At 42.1% G+C, this 26,469-nt stretch overlaps 1 protein-coding gene across 2 annotated transcripts in view; it reads right to left on the bottom strand.

Moving 5' to 3' along the window:
* Window positions 1-22,409, bottom strand: part of DTWD2 (DTW domain containing 2) — an 81,968-nt gene extending 59,559 nt beyond the window's left edge. The window contains exon 1 of one of the 2 annotated variants that reach the window (XM_066181357.1): window positions 22,253-22,392. In XM_066181357.1, coding sequence (XP_066037454.1) covers window positions 22,253-22,383 — 131 coding nt within the window. In that variant the 5' untranslated portion in view covers window positions 22,384-22,392. Of the gene's footprint in view, window positions 1-22,252 lie in introns of both variants that reach the window. The other variant, XM_066181358.1, reaches the window with a different exon arrangement.
* Window positions 22,410-26,469: the final 4,060 nt, after the last annotated feature.

A 26,469-nucleotide genomic window follows, 5' to 3' on the forward strand; every position in this document is an offset into this window, starting at 1 on the left:
AACCTTCACGGTCAGCCTTTCTACTCGGGTGGCGATGTCCTGCCAAATCTCAGCAGCCCAGATGGGTTTCCCTCTGCGCTGCCAGTTGGCCTTTCTCCAGCGGTCTAGCCATCCTCACAGAGCATTAGCCACCATCCACGAGTCAGTGTAGAGATAGAGCCTTGGCCACTTCTCTCGTTCAGCAATATTTAAAGCCAGTTGGACAGCTTTAAGCTCTGCGACCTGACTCGATCCACCTTCTCCTTCGGTAGCTTGTGCAACTTGTCGTGTGGGGCTCCATACAGCAGCTTTCCATTTCCGGTTAGCACCTACAATTCGGCAGGAACCATCGGTGAAAAGGGCATATCGTCTCTCACTCTCCGGTAGCTCGTTATATGGTGGGGCTTCCTCGGCCCGTGTCACTTGCTCTTCCTCTTCTTCAGAGGATAATCCAAAGGTCTCACCTTCAGGCCAGTTTGTTATAATTTCCAGAATTCCAGGGCGATTCAGGTTTCTAATACGGGCGCGCTGCGTGATCAGGGCGATCCATTTGCTCCACGTGGTGTCGGTGGCGTGATGTGTGGTAGGAGTCTTTCCCTTGAACATCCACCTCAGCACCGGTAGTCGAGGTGCCAGAAGCAGCTGTGCTTCAGTACCAATCACCTCTGAGGCAGCTTGGACTCCTTCATAGGCGGCTAAGATTTCCTTCTCTGTGGGAGTGTAGTTGCCTTCGGATCCTTTGTAGCTTCGGCTCCAGAATCCCAGTGGTCATCCCCGAGTCTCACCCGGCAACTTCTGCCAAAGGCTCCATGACAGACCATGGCTCCCAGCTGCAGAGTAAAGCACATTCTTCACCTCTGATCCCGTCCTGACTGCGCCAAGGGCTACCGCATGAGCAATTTCCTGCTTGATCTGGGCGAAAGCTTGCTGCTGTTCTGGGCCCCAGTGGAAATCGTTCTTCTTGCGGGTAACCAGGTAGAGAGGGCTCACGATTTGGCTATACTCGGGAATGTGCATCCTCCAGAAGCCTATGGCACCTAGGAAAGCTTGTGTTTCCTTCTTGTTGGTCGGTGGAGACATTGCAGTGATCTTATTGATGACTTCGGTGGGAATCTGACGCCGTCCATCTTGCCACTTCACTCCCAGAAACTGGATCTCTCGAGTAGGTCCCTTGACTTTGCTCCTCTTGATGGCGAAGCCAGCCTTCAGGAGAATCTGAACGATCTTCTCTCCCTTCTCAAAGACTTCTGTTGCTGTTTCTCCACAACATAATGTCGTCAATGTATTGCAGGTGTTCTGGAGCCTCACCCTTTTCCAGTGCAGCCTGGATCAGTCCATGGCAAATGGTGGGACTGCTTCCACCCCTGGGGCAGTCGGTTCCAGGTGTACTGCACGCCCCTCCAGGTGAAGGCAAACTGAGGCCTGCATTCTGCTGCCAGAGGAATGGAGAAAAAGGCATTTGCAATATCAATGGTCGCATACCATTTTGCTGCCTTGGATTCCAGCTCATACTGAAGCTCCAACATGTCTGGTACGGCAGCGCTCAGTGGTGGTGTGACTTCATTCAGGCCACGGTAATCCACTATCAGTCTCCATTCTCCACTGGACTTACGCACGGGCCATATAGGGCTATTAAAGGGTGAACGAGCCTTGCTTACCACCCCTTGGCTCTCCAGCTCACGAATCATCTTATGGATGGGGACCACAGAGTCTCTGTCGGTGCGATATTGCCGACGGTGCACTGTTGCTCGGGCGATCGGCACCTGTTGTTCTTCAACTTTCAGTACTCCCACAGCAGAGGGGTCATCTGAGAGTCCAGGCAAGGTACTCAGTTGTCTGATGCCTTCTGTCTCTAGGGCAGCTATGCCAAAAACCCAGCGGTATCCTTTTGGGTCTTTGAAATACCCATTTCTGAGATAGTCTATGCCCAAAATGCATGGGGCTTCTGGACCAGTCACAATGGGGTGTTTCTGCCATTCTTTCCCAGTCAGACTTACTTCAGCTTCCAGTACAGTCAGCTCTTGGGATCCTCCTATCACCCCAGAAATGGAAATGGATTCCGCTCCCACATACCTTGATGGCATCAGAGTACACTGAGCACCGGTATCAACCAGAGCCGTATATCTTTGTGGGTCAGATGTTCCAGGCCATCGAATCCACACAGTCCAGGAGATCTGATTGTCCCTTTCCTCTACCTGGCTAGAGGCAGGGTCCCCCTATTCCTGGTCATGGCATACATTGCTCTCTTCTTGTAAATATGTTTCTGAGGTTCCTTCAAGAGGATCAGTCATATCATCATTCCTGTACCGTCTGGAGTTCTGTGCACGAGAGACCAGAGCAACATAGATTCTAGATGGGCTCTTTGTAGTAGGTGTTTCTCTTTTCAGTTCACGTACCCAGGCTACTAAGGAGGAGGTGGGTTTTCCATCCCACTTCCTCATGTCTTCTCCATGCTCCCGAAGAAAAGACCAGAGGTTACCTCGTGGTGTGTATCCTCTCTCCCTGGCTGGGGAGCGCCTGCTCCTAATGGCAGAGACTCTCATTGGCTCTGGTTGGATATGGTAAATTTCTTCCTTAAGTTCTTTTTTCAGTTTCTGATGGCCTTCTTCAATCAAGTTCCGGACTTGCTCAGCCAGGCTTGTTTCCACAGATGAGACATGGGTACGAACTGGAGCAGTGACAGTGTCCTCGTAAATTCTTAGTTTATTAGCCAAGACACCTACCCTGTCCTCACCTTCCCTCCATTGCAGTGTTGCCAGGTAACGTGAGTACATCCCGGGTCCAAGCTGTGCAAATCTCAACCACATCCGTGATGTGCACTGGACATCATCTGGGTTTTTAGGAAATCTCTCACCTTCTGAAAAAATGATCTCCAACACAGCCAATTCCCTCAAGCATCGGATACCTTGTTCTATTGTGTTCCATTTTCCTTGGTGCACTTGGAGGTCTTCTTTACAAAGGTATCTATCCTTCACACTTGTTAGCAGTCGCTGCCAGAGGCTTAGAGGTTCTTGGCTTTTCCCAATCCCCTGGTCAATGACCACATCCCAGGACAACAATCCCAGTTGCCTGGCCTCACTTCCATCCAGAATGGTGTCATTGGCTGCAGCGTCCCAGATGAGGAGCAGCCAGGTCAGGATGGACTCGTTGGTCTGGCAGGTGAATTCCCTTCGCAGGTCACGCAGCTTACCCAGAGATAGAGAGCGAGTGATGATTTCTGGCTCTGTCTCTTCTGTTGATTGTGAAGGTCCTGCTGCACCCTCATCAGTCACTATGCGGACTGATTTGGTCCTTGATTTCTTCTTCTGAACGGGGGCAACTGCTACTGGTTTAGGCTGTTCCAGTTCAGTGATGGTTTGTGTGGAGATGCTGATGGCACCCTTAGGCCCTTTCTCATCTGTGACAGTCTACATAGATGTGGAACACTGTTGCCTCACTTTTGGCTTCTTTCTCCTCTGTGAGGGTCTGTGTAGATGAGGACACTGTTGCCTTGCCTTTGGTTCCTTTCGCCTCTGTGACACTCTGTGTAGACACTGATACTGTTGCTCTGCTTCTTTTTCCCTCTTCCTCCAGAACACGCTGTATCACACTAGGTAGTGTAAGCATCGTGCGGGCCGTGCAGAGAAGACAAAGCAGGACTGACAACAACATCATGCTGTCCTTGGCATCCAGAGGGTATTCCATATTTTCAAAAACTGCTGTGACATGCCTGAAAAGCTGGAAAAAATCATTCTTCACCCCTCCCCACAGGGGCTGGGTGAGATTGTTGAGGCCCCAGATGTAGCATCCTAGACCAGAACAAGAAAACAAAAGTGGGTGTATATTCTGAATAATGTTCATTGCCTCGGAGTTTATCAAGCAATGGACATAATAGACCACTAAAGCAATTTTAGTACCATACCCTGGTCTACGCAGGAGCATTAAGACTGGCAGATAGTATCCCAGTTGTGGAAAAATATAGAGAGATAGATATAAGACACATGTAAGCATGTTGAGCATCATAGCAAACAGGTGTCTTCTTCAATACAAAATTGTAATTCTGAGTTTTCTCAGTGCCTTGTCCCGCACGTTGGGTGCCAAAAATGTAGTAGTTTGAAGGCAAAACAAATGAGAGGCTCCAAGTCAGAGATACAATTTAATAGGAAAAAAAAAGAAAGAAAGTAAAATAAAATAGATGCAATAATACAAAAGACCACTGACAGAGTCAGAATACAACCTGAGCGTAGTGATGGAAGCAGTCCAGATGAGGTGGTCTTCCTGAAGCAGTGATCCTGTAGAAAGGTCTGGTAGCTCGGGTCCTCTGGGAATCCAGTGGGTAAGCGCCGCTCTGGTGTTCAGAGTCTCAGCTTATATCCAGGCTGGAATGCTTGGTTTCTTCCTCTGGGCGGAGCATCTCACAATGGGATGGTGAGTCATGTGATAAGGCCTGATGGGCCCATTAACAGGAGGTAGTCCAGGAGGGGTTATCTGTGAGCTGTGTAGCAGAGGTGCTGATGGGCCCATTAACAGAAGATAAGCCAGAGTGGAGGAGGCAGGGAGCACTGCCTCACCTGGTTTCAACAGTTCATGAAGATGGTGATAGAATATACTTCAACCCAGGACACCCACCAATCCAAGGAAGAAGAAAAAAAAAGAAAAAAAAGAAAAAAAAATCCAACAATACAGCACCAGCATCTTGGGTCTGCCAAGCTTGGTGTGCCTGCACAAAGAGCCTCTCCACAGATGACTCTCAGAAACTGTGGCTGACTCCCCCTCTTCTTCTCAGTCTGGTATCTTGGTGTGAGAGAACACAGGTTCTTTAGCACCCCATGTATAATAAGGGTTCATAATTAATACTGGAGTGAGACAGGGAAACTGAGATTAAAGCACGTCTAACAGGAGCCACTGAATACATTACAGGTGCAGTGAGGGGTTCAAACAGCAAATGAAGCTTTGTAAATGAAGTTTATAAATCTCAAGTTAAATTTACCTAAAATATCCCTGCACTGTTGTTTTGTTATTGCTTGTCATTGCTTGTTATTTTTTTCTTGATCAAAAAAGGATGGTTACAACTTGCCATTAAGGGTAACATTGCAAAACTCTACCCAGGCAAGAATAAAAACTTCTAACACCAAATTTCTATGTACCAGCTTATAGGGTTTTTTTAGTTTTAAGTTTAAAAAACACTGACCAAATTTCAATAGAACTGCAATTTCTATCACCATAAAAGCAATAAGTCTTTTCACGTTTGAAATTTAGGTCTTCTGTGCAACTTCATCATATAGTGCTTCAAACACAGAACCTATTGAAATGCATACTTTATTTTTTTAATAAGAAAAGCAAGTCTGAATCCTAGTTTGAAACAAGCAGATGAAAAAAGGGAGTTAAATTAAAAGCTCACTTCTGTACCAAATGAAGTCAAGGGAATTCTGTGATTGATTTTTAGTGAAAGCAGGTTCAGTGCCCACACATCTTCCAGAAGTTAAAAGAGCTAAGTTCTTACATCTCTCAATCTACACAACAATGCTTTATCCTGACACTTCTAGCTATGAATTTAACCTTTATTCCTTTCAAAACTTAAAAAAACCCCCACCCAACTATTAAATGAAGGTCTTGTTATAATTATGGTAAAACATAACACACAACAGAACTCCCTTTCTAAATTATATTTAGCATTAACATAAAAGTAGATAATGTCTATCAGGTGAAATTCCTTTAAAGAATATACACTCCTGTTAAAAGAAAGATTCTGTCATTTATCTTCAACTGAATGCAAGCAAAAATACAGTTAATGGAGCTTCATATGATGAATAACCTGTACTAGGAAAATTGTTAAATATTAAATAGAATCTTAATTAAAGTATTCTAGAATAATCTTCATTTCTGCCATAGATGGTAGAAGAATGGAGTCGTGTTTATACACAAAGAAAACCTCAGTACAACTCAACATTATAAAACCATATGAAAAAGTCCATGTGCATACCATGTTCTTTTCAGACTTGCTGAGGCCACTCCACTGTTAGAGCACTTTAAAGGCTACACCACGCTCTAGTGTCCTTTTTCTGAATAGCAGCCCTTCAAATACACGGATTCTGATCAAGCATCAATCTTACTAAATAGCAATCTGTCAGTTTCCTGGTATAATGTAACAAAATGATGTATTTTAAAACACTGTACCTGTTATTTAACAGTAAAAAGTTATTTCTTTAAAATAAGTTGATTTTTACTGAATCCAGAACATTTGTTTTATTCAACCAAGCATTCAATTCATGAAGCCGTTCTAAAGCTTTTTTCAGATACTGGAAGATGCTGCTTTTAAGGTAAACAATCAATTCAGCACAAGTGCTTTTTAAATGCTTAATACAGCAGTCACCACATCAAATCTCAGAACCACACTGATTTTTAACACTCAAGGTGCTTTGCCGGCTTCATATCCCTGGAAAAAAATACCCCACAATAATACTTTCTTTCAAATAAGAAAGTTAAAGGTCCACTGCATAGATTAAACTTCCTTGTGTATCTTGGAAACACTAGTTTTATTACGGATATATTTAGCAAGCATGCTTATAAAAGTTAACAAAAAACAAGGTTAGACTGCACTTGAGTACCTCAGTAAGAGATTAACAGGAATAAGAAGGATCACAACAGTTAACAGTTAATTTTGCACTAATAAATTAGTGCAAATTTGCATTATGGCTTGGTCTAAGAGGCCACTAGTATGAACTGAAACAGCGCAGCAGTACAAAGCTATGAACAGATTCATAAAATAATTCAGAATTGGACAGCTTTCGACTCAAAGCATGCATAATTTCAAAGGCCTTGAGCCAACTGATCTTAGCATACCAGAGACTCACGAGGCAACCAGCTCTAGCATGCAACCACTCTCAAAAAGTGTAATCCGTTTTTAGTGAAGCTGAAACACAGCTACACTCTGATTGAAACAAACAGGACAGGGCCTCTTCTCCCACCAGGGGATGCTACTGGCCCACGCTTATCCTGCTGCTCACGTCTGCTGCAGAGTAGTTCCCTTGCAGGCCAGTATGCAGGCTGACAGTGATACTGGGGCTTGTTTAGCCTGGGCACTGAGCTCTGAATGTGTGAATTTTGTTCCTCATGACTAGAAAGCCGTCAGTGTCTCTCTGAATAGCAGCTCTAACCTCCTGCAGTACAGCCATTGCCCCCTCCACCTGGCTGTCACCAAGGAAGCTGGCTGTGCATGCCTTCCACCCCACCTGCCCGGGCGCTGGAAGCATGTTCAACAGCTCTGCCCACAGCGTAAACCCCCACATAGACCTCTCCTACTTTAAACTGTCGACTGCTTGAGCTCAACAGCCCAGAAGGCTCTTTTTATTTTGTTTATTTTGTAGACCCATTCCCTAGCATGTATCTTCCCAGCTTGACTTTTGTAGAAAGCTCTCAAACACTCCCTTGATATTCTTAAACTCAGACAAACTAACTACCCCTTACTCCAGAACCAGAACCTGTAGCCATGGTTAGATATTGCTAAATCCATTAACCAGTCTGCCGAAGAACATGGGCATGCTGCTCTTCCATTTGTCCCCTACCTGCATTTGTTTTAGTGGTACATGACTTCAGTAGTCCTCTCATAGTGCCCTTACTAAATTTCTCCTCGACCCCTCTCCCAATAGTTACAAAATCTGCATTTGCCAATGTGAACAGAATACAAAATGAAAGCAGTGGCTCAGAACAGAATTATATTTAGCATAATCAACTTTATTAATAGAGTTTGACAGATTACATCCACTGTACTGTTATAAACACTAAAGACATTATTGAAGCAGTTTTTAAGACTTAAGCACAAAACCCATGACAAGCTCCAAGATATTTGGGTGCCCAGACATCTTTAAACCTACTTGAGTTTAAAGCATATATTCACCAGCATGCCTGTTTGTTTTGTAAGGCATGAAGCAGCTTTAGGTGTAAGTAGGCTTGTTGAACACTAGGGGTTATTTTTTAACCAAGTTGTACATGACATATTCTAAAAGGCACTTAAGATCAACTTAATACACTGTACTAGCTGCCTGCTTTTCATGCATTAGGGTTTTTAAAAGAATTTTAGAAGAACTTCTCAAGGAGAATTTGACTTGGGTCACCAGAAGAAGCAACACAATTGGAACTCATTGATCTTTATCTGGTATTTTAAAGAAGAAATTTCTGTGCTTGCTAACAGCTGGCCTGGAGGACTCACAGTTAAAAACAATCATATTTTTTAACTGAAATATAACTAATTATATACCTGCCTCAATTATATAACTCCACCAATCTAGGCCATTGTGGAGCAGGTCTAGGCCACTGGGGATACAGGCAGCTCTTGGCCAGATAGCCAGGTGGCAACTAATTAAGACAATTAGGAGTAACCACACGGACTTTCCAAACAATATAAGGAGAACAGCACTCAATAAAAGTTGGCTATTGCTGCATGAACACAGACTGTTGTGTTGTCGTATCCACCACTACTGCAGCAAATTTGCTTTTGGAAAGTACAGTTAAGAAGCCCTTCTACTAAAGACAAAAATTTAAACTCTAATGATTTTACAGCCTCACATCTTCATTTGTTGAAAATTCTAACAAAGAGAATTTCTAAAGTTTCTAACCAACAATTCTAATAAACCAAAGGGGGGGAGGGTGGGGGGCAAGGTGGCTTATTCCTAAATTGCTTAAGTGTAATACAGAATTCAAAAAAAAAAAAAAAAGAAAAAACAGGAAAAATAAGTTCCATACATTATAAAACTGAATTGGATCACTGCTGTTGTTTCATACACATAGCAAACCATAAGAACATCTAAATCACTTGTTTTTAGATAATCCTTTTTTACAAAGTACATTTTTTACAAAATACCACTGTCTTGGTTTACCATTTTACAGCTGTTAAGAACATAACCCATTGTTAACAAAACTAGCCTTATCTCTAATTAACTTTTCTGGCAGCAGATTTCCTCAGACTGTCTGGCATCCTCAATTAATCCATAAACTCTAGGTGCTTTTTAGATAAGGAGCATTTTCTTACCACTATCTGACATAAGCATTAAAATATAGAATTCCTGAATATTTCATATTCATTCCAATTAAACCCACTTATTCTCTCCCTAGTGTACAATTCGTCTAGTTTCAATTTCATTAAACTGGACTTCTGGAACAAATAGAAATGCTGAAGTGCTACACAGAAATACAGGCAAGAATGCCAATTCCATGACACCATAAGAAAATAAAAGTATTTTATAATAAATATTGTAGAGTTGTATAAGCTGATATTGTCAATTCACACAAAAGTATGCATTAAAAGGTGCTTCTTCCAAATGTAGGATGCATGCATACTCAATTTTACTTAATATTTCTGGCCTTTTGGACAACAGTTGATTGATTGCTTTAAAAAAAGGGAAAAAAAAAAGAAGGGAAAAACACTCAGAAAATTGTATTATGAATTATTAATATTTAAAAACTAAGGAAAACATGTAGAAAGAAATAAAGATAAGCCACTGTAAGTGCAGAGTGGAGCGGGGGGGGGGGGGGAATGTAGTGTTAGGTTTGTTTATTTTTTACTTATAGACTTTTTCCCCGTAAATTGCTAGGAAACTAACTACTGGGGCTTATCAGTGCTTAAGAAAAACAAAGTGGCCAAAGGAGAGGAGTGCAGCACCTGCTACACCTTCTTTTGGTCTCTGGGAGTGTCTCTCGGAGGGGGAGGATATGGCGAGTTTTGGGGGCAAGTAAAGGACGGAGCTGGGGCAGCTGCGCTCTCTCGCTCTCGGCATTGGAAAAAAGAAGGACGGACAAGCTGTTGTTTACTGAGGGGAGAATTCACAGTCACCACCAAAGTCCAGTCCTACTTACGGATCTACCACCATCTGCTCGTGTGTCCAAGAATTCTGAGCTCGCCTTCCCCTGCCACGCAGAAGCCGCACCGTTGTTTCTAGGGCACTGCTCTGGGTGGTTTTGCTACACTGTAGCCCCGCACCACCCGCCCTGTCGGGACCTCCCGCAGTTCCAGCTACCACCGTGATGCTTCTGATACATCTCATCCACCAGCCCTGCCGTTCCAGCTTGGAACACTGCAGAGGTCCTGCAGGGGCACCGAGATCAGACTGCCCCAGGGTTATGTGAAGCAAAGCCTCTCCTGCATCCCCTCCCGTCCCGGCCGAGAAGGCTGCCACGAGGTTCCTGGTTCTGTTTGTTGTTAATGCCGCAGCTATTGTTTTGTTTGCCTTGTTATACAATACTAGTAAAGAACTGTTATTCCTAACCCCATACCTTTGCCTGAGAGCCCCCTTAATTTCAAAATTATAATAATTCGGAGGGAGAGGGTTTATGTTCTCCATCCCAAGGGAGGCTCCGGCTCTCCTCAGCAGACACCTGTCTTTCACACTAAGATAGTAAGTATTTGACTATTCACTAGGAAAAAAAAAAAAAAAAAATCATGTTAACTTTACAACACAGATGACTTACTACTACTTTGTGCCAGACGAGCCATAGGACTCATTTGATCCATTTTCTTTACATGTTCATGGGAAAACAAAAATTAAGTACTGAAAGGACACATTCCCCTTCATATAACTAATACAGCTAGACATTTCCATGAAACTAAATTTGAGATTAAATAAAAATCATATGTTAGAGACAGTTTGCAGTCTTCCATATTGACATGCTAAGTAGATTTAGGAACTGAGTACAAGAATTTCAAAAGAAATTTGTACCATAAAGCATAGACATAATTGATGTAACTCAGAAATCGTATGTAGAAAGATGAAGGAAAAAAAAAATCTCTTGACTATGTCTTACAAGCCAAAAGAGGAATGCTTCTAGTAACAACACAGACAACTAGCAGGCTGACAGATCCAGGAGTCTGAACTGGGATTATTTATTCCAAGCAAAAGCATTACAGACTTTAATGAAAAACATTTCAGCAGAGCTCGTGAAGCAAAAGTACAAGTCCAGTAAAGCTATAAAACTGCTCAGTGAAATCTAAATGCAGTTCTCAGAACAATATTTTACTTTAAAAAAATGAGAAAGGGACACCCAAGTGCATTGTAAGGGATGGGAGATCAGGTGGTGGAATGACATGCAGTCATTAAAAGGAATAGAAAAGACTCCAACAAATCTGTCAGGAAAGGAAAAACAAACAAAAAAATCATAAATGAAAGACATCAGAAAAAATCAGGTAGAAGAAGTCAGATGACCCTGATAAGTCATTCTCAGACTACTCAGGAAAAAAAAAAAAAAAGGAATTTTAAGAAATTCTAGGCATACTGTTTCAACAAATGAAGAAGGTTGGATGCATCTGAAATGACAGTAAAGGTTTTTTAAAAACAAAACTCAAAATTGAAGGAAAACGTTAAAAATAAAAAAAAAAACAACCCAGGTGACTGAAAATAATCTAGTGAATTAAGACCAATTAGTCACAGGATGCTCAGACAAGCTCTAGAGTAGTTTACACAATAAAAATCTCAGGGATATGTCAGGGTTGGCTCTCCTCAAACGAGACAGCATTGCAGCTGAAATTGACCTAAGTCGTAAGGCCCAGAAATTACATGAAAAATACTGGATTTGCTGTACATAAACCAACTCTTACTTGGGTATATGGATAACAGTCTTCAGCTACTTTTGTAACCCCCACAGAATGGAAAGCAAAATTCATCTTTTTTTAGGTTTTAGCTATGTGCTATGTTTACAAAAATCAAAAGCAAATCTACAAAAATAACCATTGGTATTTTCAGTATTCCTTACAATTAAACTGGGAAGGCTTGATCAATGCTGAAATATTTTTGACCTCTTTTACAATATACTACCATTCCCAAGGAAAAAGTGTACTTGGTGCAATTACAGAATACAAGCCAATCAAAGGTACTACACTGTTTTAATTAACAAGATTATTCTCTGCAGCAGTTCTTGTCTTCACATGTGCTCCTATTAGCCTATAGTTATCCACAGCCATCCTGACATATTCTTTTTCCTTTTTTTAATGCCAAGAGATCAAAAAAGCATGTTAACCAAGTCAGCTGAGGCCCAAAAGAAGCAGCCTAAAAAGGTCACTACTCATTAATCTGATCACAATATGGCAGGAAATAAATAAATGCCCTTGAAATTTAGTGCAGCAGAAATAAGTAACAGTGAAGTTACAAAATCTTTAATTCACCAACAGCTCTGGCTCCACTCATTATTGGTGATATGGACCAAAGAAACAGCAGCATGAGTTACTGCATATACAGCAACTGCTAAACACAGAAAAATTAAACATTTTTGTTTATTTTTAAATAAGAAAAATAAACAATAAAAATAAACATACATTTAGCTTGATTATTTATAATTCTAGCCAATAGAAGATACAGAATTTAGTGAGCAAACTACAATCATTTAAAGCAACATTACCAGAAGCATGTTAAGATTATAAAAGGCACTGAACTTCCAATCTAATACTTGATAATTTTTCCATTTACCTTTAGCTATTCTTCTTAAAATGTGGTACAGATTATATATATTGTAGTTGATCAATTTCAAACAAGTTATATCTTACTCTGTAGCTGGTAAATTCTGCATCTTTTTTACTATCAAGGACGCAATTTCAAGACATCCCTCTTAACATTCCTCAAATCTCCTTGAGCATCTTCTATTGAAAATAAATAAAAAACTTAAAAGACATTTGTGCCTATCAAGCAAAAAGGATAATTCTTGAGTGGAAGAGACTTTAAGTTTGTACACTCTTGCTTTTCACATCCCCAGCCCTACATAAAATTTCTTAGCCTCTTCAGAAGAGCTGATGTATTACAGCATAAATACCTCCGCTTCTCCAGGGCCAGGAAAGTCAACACAACCACTTAATGCTGAAATAAATTTTCAGTTTGTAAAATAACTTTCAGCCGTTGCAAAAATAGGCACTTATTGTTAAAATATTCTGCTTTCTGCTGTAAAACCATTCAGAAATGTTCTTAATGTGTTCAAGCATAAAATTCATAACAATAATTTGTTCTGTGGTCTTGCAGCTGGATTCTCTGCTGGCCAGTGAAGTACTACCAACTTCAAGACTGGGGGCAAAAGGCCACTAGCACCCTCCTGCTTAAGAACTTACCTTCTAGCATTCTGAGTGCAGTGCTTCTGATCTCTCTATGTGAACACACATTTCCCAAGATGGCTAAGAAAGCATAAACCAGGAAACAAAAAATATGGTCACGGTAACAGAGTCCTTCTTGCTACAGGGTTGACAAAGCCCCGGAGAAACGTCAGACACCTGACTGACATGCAGGTCTCTCTTACCTTCTCAGCTGCTTAAATACCTACACTTATGGAAACAGAAATAGATCTACACGTCTACCCTTATGTATTCCCTATTTATATAAAAATCTCTGAATGTTAGGAATAAACATTTACATTATATTCACAGTAAGGAGATAGGAAATCTTTGACAAATAACTTCTGCCTATTTTTTGACAAAATACAACCTATAGGTGAGAAGGTCTCAAATATTTTATCAGGCTTTTCTGTGTTAAAATTACCTTACAAAAGCCTCATTCCAGTTAAGGCAATTATGTTCCCCCAATCCAGACGACACTTTGGAAAACTTATGCAAGTAATTACTGGGTCGACACAAGGATACAACAGAATTGCAAAGGCACCATGTTTTTTGAAAAGTAATAAATGAAAAAGTTACAAGAAAGAAAATTCAGTTCCACAGCCAAAAATCTATTAAGAGATAAGTAATTTCTGATTCCATCAACTATACGGCAACACAATAAACAGCTTACCCGCTCTTCTATTAAAAGCAACAGCTGAAGACAACCCCTTTAAAAAACCTAGTTCCTCCCTCCAGCAGTTCCCTTCTAGGTAATCCCCTCTTCCCTAGCCTCAGGCTGGAGTTGTGCCACTAACAAGATCCTTCTAAAAAAATCTAAAAGCAAATATAAGACTTAATTTCATCAACATAATCACTTTTCACACATGCTCTGTTAGACACGTCTGCAAAATACTACTACTTACCAAAACTTTTTTCTCAGCAAACACTGAAGTCGCAGACACTCTAGAGATAGCCATCTAAACTACACTATGTAGCATCTTCATAACATAACCTTTGACTGTAAGTAAGAACTGGACGGCCAGATTCATGTTAAAGAAAGATTACGATCTCTAGTGTTTTCTGCCTCATCTCAGAACTAAATTTTACTACCAGGTACTTGTGCTCTTCTGACAGACCTCCTATTTGCCATTGTCTCTTTACTATCTGTGGTGGGTTGACCCTGGATAGGTGCCACATGCCCACCAAAGCCTCTAGCACTTCCCTCCTAGCTGAACAGGGGGAGAAAATATAATGAAAGGCTCATGGGATGAGACAAGGACAGGGAGAGATTATTCACCAACTACCACAGCAGGCAAAAACCCAATTTAGGGAAATGGGTTTAATTAATTGTTAATCAGAGTAAAAAAACAAGAACAAAACACAATTCCTAAAAACACCTTCCCCGCACCGGTCCTTTCTTCCCAGGCTCAACTTCACTCTCAGTTTCTCTACCCACTCTTCCCCAGCAGTGTTGTCAGTTCATCACACACTGTCTGTTACTCCCTTCTCTGCAAGGGAATTACTTCTCACAGTTCTCCCCTGATCCAGTGTCCCTTCCCACAGGAGACAGTCCTCCATGAAATTCTCCAACATAACTCCTTCCCCTGCCTGCAGTTCTTCATGAACTGGAACCAGTGTGGGTTCCTTCCACAGAGTCTCAAGTCCTGCCAACAAACCCACTCCCATGCACGTTCCTTGCCCTACAGGTCCACAGGTCCTGCCAGGAGTCTACTCCAGCCATGCTTCTCACAGGACCACGGGTTCCTTTAGGCATCCACCTGCTCTGGTGTGGGGCTCTCCAAGAGCTGCAGATGGAGTTCTGCTCCAACACGGATCTCCATGGGCTGTGCGTGGACAGCCTGCCTCACAGTGGTCTTCACCATGATCTGCAAGGTAACCACAGTGGTGCCGACACCATCACTCAGCCTTGCCACGCAGTGGATCCTTCTTGGAGCATTCTTGCATGCTAAGGGGGCTGGCTGACACTATTACAACCAGCTATTATTTTGATGATCTCCAGATAACAAGAGAGGTTGCTGAAAGGTGACATTTGCTTTCTTTCAAATGTCACTCCTCTCTGCAAGAATGTCCAGGAAAGTACAGGTCAGTCAACCTTAAATCAACCCCTGAGAAGACAGTAGAGAAAATCCTCATGGAAACCATTTCTAAACAAACAAACAAAAAAAGGGTATTGAGAGTAGTCAGATGGAACTATAAAGGGAAAATCCCATTTGATCAACTTGATGGCCCTCCACAGTGAGGTGCCTACCTTGGTGGATGAAAGCACTGGATGTCCAACTCAGCTTCGATATTCTTCTGACAGTGCCTCACCCTCCTACATAAGCTGATAAAGTACCACCTGGAAAAACTGACAGTGACAAGAACTGGCTCAACAGCCAGGTGCTGAGGGCATGACCAGTGGGATAAAATCCAGCTGAAGGAAAGTTGCTAGTGGAGTACTCCACACATTGATACTGGCTAATGCCATTTAACCTCTTCATCATTGACCTGTATGCTGGACAGAGCACATCCTAATAAGCTCACAGCTTACAGGAGTGACTAGCACATGGCAGCGTGGCCATTCAAAGGTCTCACTGATGACAAATGAGCCCTTTCAAGAAAAAGTTCAGAAAAAAATGTAGACAGTTACCATGGCTATCACAAAGGAAGCTGGACTTATTTCAGCACAAAGGGGACTGGAGAGTGGCCTTTACTTTAGATAAACTGCTCTGTGGATCAACTGTTTGTGTAAGCAGCCTCCACTAAAAAAATCAATAGAGACTACTTCATCTTCCTGACCCAGCCAGACCAGCATGGAAAAAGTACTTACAGGGCTTAGCATAGTACAAAAGCTAAACAAACACAAAATTAACTTCAAAAAGAGTGGTGGGTTTGAGCTGGGTTCAACCCACACATTCCCGTATAGCAACATAACGATGGACAGTGCACATCCAGAAGAACCCTATCTGGGAACATTGACCTCTGGCAGGACAGATCTTTACAGGCTAGAGAAATGGGCTGGAAGGAACCTCATGAAGTTTCAGCACAGGTAAATGCAAAGTCCTGTATGAGAGGAAGAGCAGCCACAGGCACCAGTACATCCTTTGGAACCAAAGACCTAGCTAGCTCTGTAGAGAAGGAACTGGCAAAGAGGCTAATCATGAGTCAAAAAACTGACCTTGCCCTTGACACAAAGGCCATCAACTGCAAACTGGCCTGCATTTAACACCACTGCCTGGAGGTCAAGAGAGCTGATCTGGAGGTCAAGAGAGCTGATCCTTCCTCTCTACTCAGCACTACTAAGGACATGTCTGGAGTGTTGGGTTCAAATCTGGGCTTGCCAGAACATAACAAAATCACTGGAGTAGGTCTGGCACACAGCTAAAGATGACTAGAGGACTGGAGCTTTCTGTATGAGAAGAGGCTGAGAACTAGGACTATGTCCTGGAAAAGAGAAGGCTAAGGAGGGTGTTATCCCTGTGTATAAATGACTGATGGGAGGGAAAGAAGATGAAGCCAGGCTCTTCTCAACAGCACCCACCATCAGGGCAAGAGGCACAACACACAAGTAAACGATGAAACTCCATCTGAACATAGATGGAGTCAAACACTAAGAAATTCCCAGAGTGGTCGTGGAGTCTCCATCCTCGGAGATATTCAAAACCCAGCTGTGGTGGCATCTGGAGTTGTTTACCAGCTTGATCACTCACCAGTCCACATGGAAACCCAGACTGAAGCATGGAGAGGACATGGAAGAAGAAAAAGTGACTCTCAGGTGGGTTGAAGCTGGATGTTTATTGCTCCCACAGGGCCAGGTCCAGAGAGAGTGACTCCTGGGGTTCTGGTTTCAGCTCATGTATGAAGGGTGTGGACAGGGGTAAGGGGGAACCATAACCAATACCAGGTAAGGAGGGAGTGACCAAGACAGAAAGACAATACACAGGACATCTGATACGTGATACAGGGCGGAGAAGTTATAGGCTCTGCCAATCACCCCAGCCTCTCACCAGCGTCTGGGCTGGGTTGCAGGGAGATGGACAGGACCCACAACTGGGGAAAAACTAAAGGGGTTAAAACACGGGGTAGTCTGGAACAAACCATTCTACATAAAATTACAAACTAATAATTTCACACTGCTACACCCAGCTGAACACAAACCTTGGTGACCTGCTCTAGCTGACCCTGCTTCAGCACGGGTCTGGATCCAAGATGATCTCAAGAGGTCCCTGACAACCTCACCATTCTGTATATAAGATTCTGTGATGCGGGAATGGTGACATGACAGAGTGACCGGGCTACAGCCCCAGCTGAGTATGTCAGACTGTGAGGGTGGTAATTGACAATTATGTCCTCAGAGAAAGTGGGTATTCGTCTTCACACAGCAACAACAAAAACATGCTAACTGGAAAAAAATTATTCCCAAGTACAAGTAATAAAAGGCTATAAAGCTATTTTCTTGCAACAGGCAGTGCTAAAAGACTTCATGCATGTTTATTTCATTTTCTGTGATTGCTACTTAAACTTTGAAAATCCATTTTTGCACCTAAATATATAAGTCTGCTATAAAGCATCTGTATGTATTTATTGTGCTGAAGAAAGCCCACATTGCTTCTTCAGATTCATCCTTTATACAACATAACACAATTATTAACAAATATGTGACATTCATGTAAGAACATTGCATTTTTCCTCAAAATATGAAGCAGAACCATGTCATCAAAAGTCATCATTGATTTATCAATGCTATCAAGAGCCCTCATTGCACTCAAATTCACTGTAGTTATTTTAAATATAGGCAAAGGGAATATTTACATTAAAGGATTAATATTATTCCTTCTCCTGCCCCCGCCCTTGAAATACATACTCAGCAGCACAGCATATATAACAGCAGAACTGAGAAAACACCAGGTGTTGTTAACCTAACTTTACAACATAAACCTGTCCTGCAAATATAGAGGACTGTTAACAGTGGGTATTTGTGATGGCCTACAAAAGACCCAGCAATGTCCAGAGATGACAAATAACACTCACAGTTTAAAGTTATAATTTCTCCTGAAAATATCACCCAAAAGTTCTCCTATAACAATGGAATTTTCCACACATGCAGTCAAGATTTGTGGCAAGAAGTCAATTGTGTATTCGCGGCTCTTGAACTGCCAAAAGGCTTTTTGCCTAACAGAACACCATGTATCTAGAAAACAATGAAACCTGACCCACAGAAGGACACAATTTCAAAATGTCAAATTACTATCAGTGTCACACCACAAAATCAAATTGTTGTCCTACATTACTTCAGTTGTGGGGCCTGCTCATTTTATTTTTGAAGCTAACAGCAACTTGGAAACTATATTATGCCTATTCACCTATTTAAATGTTTGAGTGTGGATCTTTAATTTCTGAAAGCAAGTAGAATACTTAAGTTAGTTATGAAAGCATTAAGAAGTTATTGATTCAAAGTTTATCACCATTAACATTTTGGTTTTGGCAGACAGACTATGTATTAAAGTCTCTCCTCAAGAATAAAATAGTCAGCTGCACATACCTCATTTGCATCACCTGCCTGCTATGTCAAATACCAATCATAAGCAGAGTTATTTTACACTTCGTTTTTATTTTTTTAAATGGCATTTACAAACAAAAAAACCTTCAGAATATAAAATTGTATTACATTATTTCATACAAATTCTCCATCACAGGCTATTCCAAATGCTAATATTTTCCCCACCATCATCACAGGAAATACAAAGTCTCAAACACGTTACACTTAGAAACAACCTGTTCCTTCATGACACTCAGGTGACATTCACATTATCCAAAAAGAAGACTTATCTACCTTATTTCCACATCTCTATTTCACATCTTGACAGACTGAGCACTTGTTACCAAGTTGTCAGTCAGGTATCCTGACATATCTAAAAAAATCAGAACCTGAAGTCAGGTCCCCTGAGGAATCACCAATCGATGCTAAAGAGAACCCATTCTTCCATGCCTTTGCACTGAATTCAGACCTAAATGACATTCATTAAGGTACCAGTAATAAGGGGGCTAAAAGTCAAAGGGTGATCAATTATGGATAATAGTCTGAACAATGTATCTCGCTCAACATATGCTGGGCTTGCAAGAGGAAGCAAGGCCTTTGCTTCCAACAGCAAGATGAAAAGAATGCGAGGCTAGCGGATAAAAAAAGGAACTGTTTGCTTGAGGCAGTGATAAGAAGGACTGATATGACCAAGGCCAGCCCTGAGGCTGGGGCTGTGACCAAGAAGCCAGTGAGCATGCACAAGAGGACGGCGTAAAAAGTTCCAGCGAGAGGAAGACTGGTTTACTTCACCATGAAGACCACCGACGACCACCAGAGGGCACTGCGCAGGCACAAAAGACTGATCACACCATTTCAATGCAAAGCGAGAATAGGCGGGGTTAGGTGATAAATATGCACAGACAACTTAATGCATATGTAATATCTTAGAGAATAAGTAGAGATAGGTGACTCTTCGGAGTGGCACATGCCTTGGGAAAGATCACGCATCGCGCTCGGCACCAAAAAAACACATAGCTACTCTTCAACTAACTCTTAATAGTTGTGCAGTCTTATTTTTTCTGCAAATCACACCATACAAGAAAAATCTGGAGTTCAGAAAATTGAGGAAGTCAGTTAAATAACCCTGGCCCAAACCAACATGGTACTGTTAATGGTCATATCGCTTCCCATGAGGGACCCTAAGTTACAGTCTTACCCACCTCAACCCCAAGTCATCCCACAGAATGTCATGATCAATGAAAATCATAATTTAACTATAATCCTGAAGAATAGCATGGAGGGAACACGGTGCAAAAAAGCATTGAATGTACAATTTAGTCTTGCACTGTCACCACCACCAAAAAAAAAAACCCCCCAAAACAAACAAAAAAAAAAAAAAAACCACCACACCAAAAAAAACCTAACAAACAAACAAAAAAAACCCCAAAAACAAAACCACAAGGCCACTTTCCTTTTTTCCTAAAAAGTAGCTCTGTGGTCTTTTCATCCTCGTTTACTCTGCCCCCACATTTCTTTCAGAGTCTGTGCTCATTGTTCCCATGCTCCTCACAAGGACATCTAATTCATCCACAGCTCTTTAGGAAGCTGATGTTTTAATACTCTACACGGTAATGAAGAGCTGAATAAATACTTTGCATCATGCTTACTATGAAAGAAAACAGAGAGATACCTATTCTAGAAACCATTTTTGTATGTAACTCATCAGCGAATCTGTTCAAAATTGACAGAACTAAAGCAGATACTGTGAAACCCTCTAACAAAATAAACAACAATAATGGCAGTACTCTACAGGCATTTTAAACTCAACATTAAAAAGCCCAATAAGGAACGTGGGTTAACTCTCACTCAGCCAATTCCTTGGCATGTCAGGACTAGAAATGCTGAGCAGCAAAAAACTACAACTGAAAAAAAACAACTTCAACAAAGAAGACTGCTATTGTGAACAGAAACTACAAATAAAAATATGGTTATTTAGACCCTTACAAAAATATGTGGTTTATATTAAAAGAATTGGCATGGCTTTAGCAAAAGGAAATCCTACTTTTCAGAACTATTTAAGATCTCTGAAAGAGTCAATAAATAAAGGGGTGAGAGTACTGTAGTTGTCAAAAATCAACTTTGGCTTTCCAAAAGACTACCAGGAAACTAAGCAACCATAGAATGAGGAAGGGTCCTTATAAATACAAACAGAAACAGATCACCATAGGTATAAATCTCTGGCTGGCTTGTTCACACCTGGAATACTATGTGCAAGGGAGGAAGGCAGAAGCCACAGACAAAATAAACTAAAAGGTAATTCCTCCCTACTGTGGTTTGTAGGCCTGTCATGTGTCCTTGCTAGCCAGATGTTGCTGATACATGGAGTTTACATGGGTCTAAGGGGGACTGGAGAAATTCACATCCAAAAAGCCCCCTATATTTACTGGGGGATATTAGATACAAAACCACATCCAGCTCAAGAAGTTCTTTGAGCTATAAGCGATTGGAAAAAAAGAGGGCAGCAAAAAGCAAGTGTCACTCACCTGCCTGGTTTTCATCTTTGAGCATCAACTGCTAATGACTACTCTTTCTAACAGTGAACACTTTCAACTACTATGACTTGCATGATAGGTAGTTTTTATCACAACTTACAAACAGGAAACTCACCAGCAGTAAGCTTCTGAACTCCTAACACTTGAAAAAGAACTACACTGTTAGCAAAAGCACATGCCTTTCCACTTGTTTCACCAATGATCATGAATAGATGAATCACTCTAGGTGCTGAGAAGTGTATTTTCCTTGGCAGTTATGCGCAAGCATTTCAGCTCAGGAACCTGCACTCACTTTACTAAAAGGACATACCTACAATAAGCATAAAATCAGTTTGTGAGGTATTTCTGTAAGACCATAAGTCACTGCCTGCTTCAAAAAGATTCCTGAATTCACAAGCTGCATTAACCAGTGCTTGAACAGATCTCAAAATCAGCTGTAAAGCTGTTAGGTAAGATTAGTTTCTCATTTTCTTTTGACAAAGCACCAAAGACTGCCCAGCCATACTGAAGCCTCACGAGCCTCACTGCGTGGCACTGAGGGGACACATCTTCCCGTTCCCCTTTGCTTTTCAAAGGTAAGCATACAGTGAAAAGGTGCAGCATCCTCTCTGGATGGAGCCTCTAGCTATTGCTCACCACATTTACCCGCTCCTTGGACAACAGAGTTAATTCATGTCATGTTATGGCTACACAAGAGGTGCGTACATGCCTTTAGGACATGATGGTTTCAGGACAAGAGGCAACAGGCAGAAACTGATACACACGAAGTTCCACCTGAACATGAGGAAGAACACCTCTACTGTGTCTGGATCAGATTGTCCACAGAGGCTGTGGAGCCTCCGTCACCGGGGATATCCAAGAACCACCTGGATGCAATCCTTTGCCGTGTGCTTTGGGATGGCCCTGCTTGAGCAGGGAGGCTGGACCAGATGACCCCGCGCGGTCCCTCTCAGCCTGACCCGTTCCATGACTGCGACGCCATAGGCGCTGGAGGGCGCACAGGGCGAGCGAGAACCCGCTCACAGCGACTCGCTCCGTGCGCTTGCCCCTGAGGACTACTCAGTCACTGCCGAGCCACAGACCCGAGCCCGCCCGAGGCCTCGGCGCCGCCTCACCCACCGGCCCCGCGGAACTTCCGCCGCCCCACGCCCTCGTCACCTGCAGCGCACGCATACGGGCCGTCTCTCGCAGAGCTCCACCGGCAGCTCCCACAGCCCCTCGAAGCCCTCGCCTTCCCCGGCCGGGGCCGTGGCCGGGCCCGGATCCGCCCCGCCGCCGCTCCCTTCCATGCCGGCGTGGCGAGAGCTCGAGGCCGCCGACCGCCAGAGGGCGCCATCGGGCAGGAGAGCGCGCGGCCCCTCTCACGCGAGGAGGCGGTACCGCCCCTTCCCGGGACTGGCCCAATGGGAGCTCGCGAAGCGCCGGTGGAGCCCCGCCCACTGAGGCGGCGCCAGTTCTAGCCCCTCGCGCTGCGCAGTGGGGCGCGACCAGCAGGGGGTGCTGTCAGCGCGGCCTTCCCGGGCAGTGCTGGGAGCGGGACTGGGACCGGCGCCGGGTCCGGGTGAGTCCCATCCTGCCGAGAACGGGGAACCGGGAACCCCTGCCCGCCCCTGCCACTGTCCTCACCTCACGGTACCGGCACCGGCACCGTCGAGAGAGACTGACAAACAGCCCAGGTCCCGAGTTGAGAGCGCCCCGCTCCGCGTAGACAGCAGCTGCTGGTGCTACTAGTGACATTCGGGTGGGAGATTGAATTTTTGATACTTTTTTTTTTTTTAAAATCACGAACTTCTAGTTGTTAAGTAATTATCCACTTTAATTGATATATTATTCCAAGTGCTGCAGGGTAGGAGTTCAGGACTTCCCATGCCCTAGTTCCCTTATATCCTTTCCTGGGTTCACGCAATTCTGCAGCCCAAGACAAATTGTAAGTTATATTGTAGTCATTAAGATAGATATGTTAATAAGCTGAGTCTGTCGGAGTCCATTATACACTACAATGAAATTCAACTCCAAAGTTGTTGCAGTTTACATTGGAAATGTACTGACATATAGCAGCCAGTAAGTTTCCACACAAGAGATCCTCTCCTTAAATTAGCATCTGCAGATGAGTGGGCCCGTTGTGTTATTTCCTGTTTTCTGTTAGGCATCCAAAATAAACTGTATTGTGTTTATGTGTTTACAATCATCAGAGCCATTTGATGTAATTCAGACCTCCTTGTATTAGATTCATGTGCAATGTTAATGTACTTTTGCTTTTAAGTTGTGTATTCTTGTACTATAGTTGTGTATTTGTAGCTTAAGCTATATATGCACTAATTTTCTTGTGTATTAAAGTCATTTTTCCTCACAAGATTCAAAAAAATCAGAGACCACTGATACTGAAGCTGGCTATATACTTATATACTGTAAATGAAACAAAACAAAAACAACCCCTAAAGAAACAAACAGGAAAAAAACCTAGGAAAAAAAACCCCAAACAAACAAAAAAAAAAAAGCCCACCACCACTAAGCAAATTCTAAATTACAAAATTATCTATTGCTAGTATTATAGGCCGCCTAATTTAGGATAGGGAGACTAATGTGGATGGTGGGGAAGGATGAAACTTTTTTATTAAGCTGAAAGCCTCATCAGGAGGTGAGTTGTTATAACCTACAAACAGCTTTTTTAGGCCTATTGTTAGGAAGATTACAGTGGGCAGGACGAGGAGTATTAATGACTACTTTCCTAGTTTCACCTTACTGAGAAGTGTCCCCATGCAGGGCTACCAGCAGAAGCCTGGATATGCCTTCAAAGCTTTCCACAAGTCTTCAAAGACAAGTTTTTTGTCTGCTCTGCTAAGTATAATCATCTTCAGTCATCAACTTAAAAAGAAAGTAAACTATTGTAAACTGTTCTGGTCAGACCACAGGTAAGAAGAAAATAGATCTGCAGATCGATGCCTAAAATAAATGTAACAATAACTTGGTCTGAAGTAATTTTGTTGCCAAGGAAATGGGTGAATGTGACAGTGAGGTTCAGCAACGAGAGGAGGCTTTTCTCTGTATGCGTGCATCTGAAGAGCGCAGTGAGTCAGTTGAAACTGAAGGAAAATGGAAACATGAGAGCTGCTTAGGATAACCTGACCTTGAGTAGGCTTGAGAACAGAGGGTTCATGTTAGCAGAACATTGCTGTTCTGGACTATCAACAACAGTAGAAGGGACTGAAAGCCAGCTGAACCCTAGCATTTTTTTTTTTTTTTTAACAGCGCTAATGTTTGCTATATCTGTGTTATTTCAAAGAATCTTCTCTTACCAAAGGCCAAAAAGCTACAAATCTGACACCAAATACTAATTTTTTAAAATTGGAAGCATTATTATTTTAGCCTAAACAACTTGTTTCAATAAAAAGGCATTTAAGAGGAAGAATTACTGAATATTGAAGTCTAAGACAAAAAGTAAAATATATTTTATGCCAGATCTTGATAATCTTATGCAGGCTAATAGGTATTTATGTTCACAGTATCATTCTAATGCATTATTAGCTTGAGTATTTGATGTGCAGACTTAAATGCAAGTTAACACATCCACCATCATATTAGAAACCTGAGGAATCCACAGCATGTCTTTGGACCAATGTTTGCAATTTGTAAATTTACAAACCTAAATGATGGGATGACTGGGAGCTTCTTACTTGTGTTTAATACATTTGATGCATTTCACCGTTCCCTTTTTGGGATAATAAATGGTCAGGTGCTTAGTGAATCATTGTAGTGTGGAAAGTCCATTAAATTTTGTGGAAAGTACTGTTCTTCTGCATGTCCATTCTCTTCTGCATTTTTACATAAACAATTTCCCTTTTGTTCTAGGATTTAGTATTTATTTTATTTTAGGGTTAACCCTTACTGAGTAAGAACAAGTTATATTTCCTGCTGCTACAAGTCACCAAAAATTCCTTCCACACCAACAAGTTCAAATTTTATATACCTTTATTTTAAGAGATATGAAAAAGCTGTCAGCATGGCAGTTCTCAAAGAAGCATGTTCAAATGGCAGGTGTAGTTTCCAAGCAGTTTTATCCAGTTTAATTCCAAAAACCATATTTCTACTGCTTGGTTCGACTCAGAGTTTCAAATACCAGCATAAGTAATTTGAAATCCTGGTGGATACATTATATTTTTTTATTTTGTTTTCTTTGTAAAAGCGGTGTCCTTGTACAGAATGTTCTTTCATGGTAGCTCACAAATGTTGAATTCGGGTAGCTGTGGTTCATGTTTCCTGTCTATCCCCATCCTTGTCCATGCATTCAGGACAAGAATTGATCCAGCATTCAAGCTGGAGGGGCTGCCCGAGCTGTCTTACTGCGCAGTCACTGGCGTCAGCAGGAGGCACAGTCTGCCTGAGTGCAGTGGGAACTGGGAGCTTGGAAGCCATGCTGGGCTAAGATGCTGCCTTCTGGGCACCACAGATGAGCCTGGAGAACTGACTGACACTGAGAAATGTCAGCCAAGAGGAGCAAGTTTGTAGACAGGTGAGCTGGGAGATGCTTATACAAAGGCAGCCATGAAAAAGAAGGGTGATGCTTTTGTTTGCTGTGTGATTCTGCCTCATTCCCTCACAACAGAAGACAAACATCTTGGTGTTCATACAGCAGAATGGTATCAATGAAGCAGCTTCCAAGATGACAACATGTGTGAATCGAACCCCATGTGCAATATGGAAGACAGTTTATTAGATTAGGGGGGTCCAGAGCAATGTTGGTAAGTACTACTCAGGGTGGAAATAGAGCTCGGTGCAGGAGAAGTGTGGGGGTGTCTGAACTTAAAATCAGGAACTGTTGAGTTTTGGGAAAGAGCTTGCTTTTTGTTTGACCTAAACATGTACTGACCTGATTTGTCAGCCCACTTGTTTCCCAAAACAGGCCTTTTTGAAGGAAAAAGAATGTTTTTGTGAGACAAGATAGCTGGCCAGAATAGAGGAATAATCCTCTCCAACTTTCCACCAAGGACTTCATGACTGTTGCTGGAGGTACTGTATTTTTCCACACGCACAGAGATACTGTGAGACTTAAGGGCCAAAACTGCCTGTGCCTGTTTTTATTCTAGAAGATGCTATAATATAAGAGATTTGCAACACAAAGGATGGGATTAAAGCACCCCATCTTACTTGTTTGCCTGGGCAGCTAACGATTACATTTCAGGGAACAAAAAGTAGAAACTAAAACAATACAAAACAAACAAATGAGCAAACAAAAACAGAACACACACACACAAAAAAAAAAAAATCCTAAACAACAAACCCAAAAAACATAACAAAAGAAACAAACAAAACAAAAAAAAACAGTGACAAAGATTTAATCATCCAGTACTAAAAATCTGGTTTCATGGTAAGAACTG

The sequence above is a fragment of the Chamaea fasciata genome, unplaced genomic scaffold (genome assembly GCF_029207755.1).
Source record: "Chamaea fasciata isolate MVZ Bird 193981 ecotype frontalis unplaced genomic scaffold, bChaFas1.0.hap1 SCAF_4, whole genome shotgun sequence".
In the NCBI taxonomy this organism is placed as follows: Eukaryota; Metazoa; Chordata; class Aves; order Passeriformes; family Sylviidae; genus Chamaea; species Chamaea fasciata.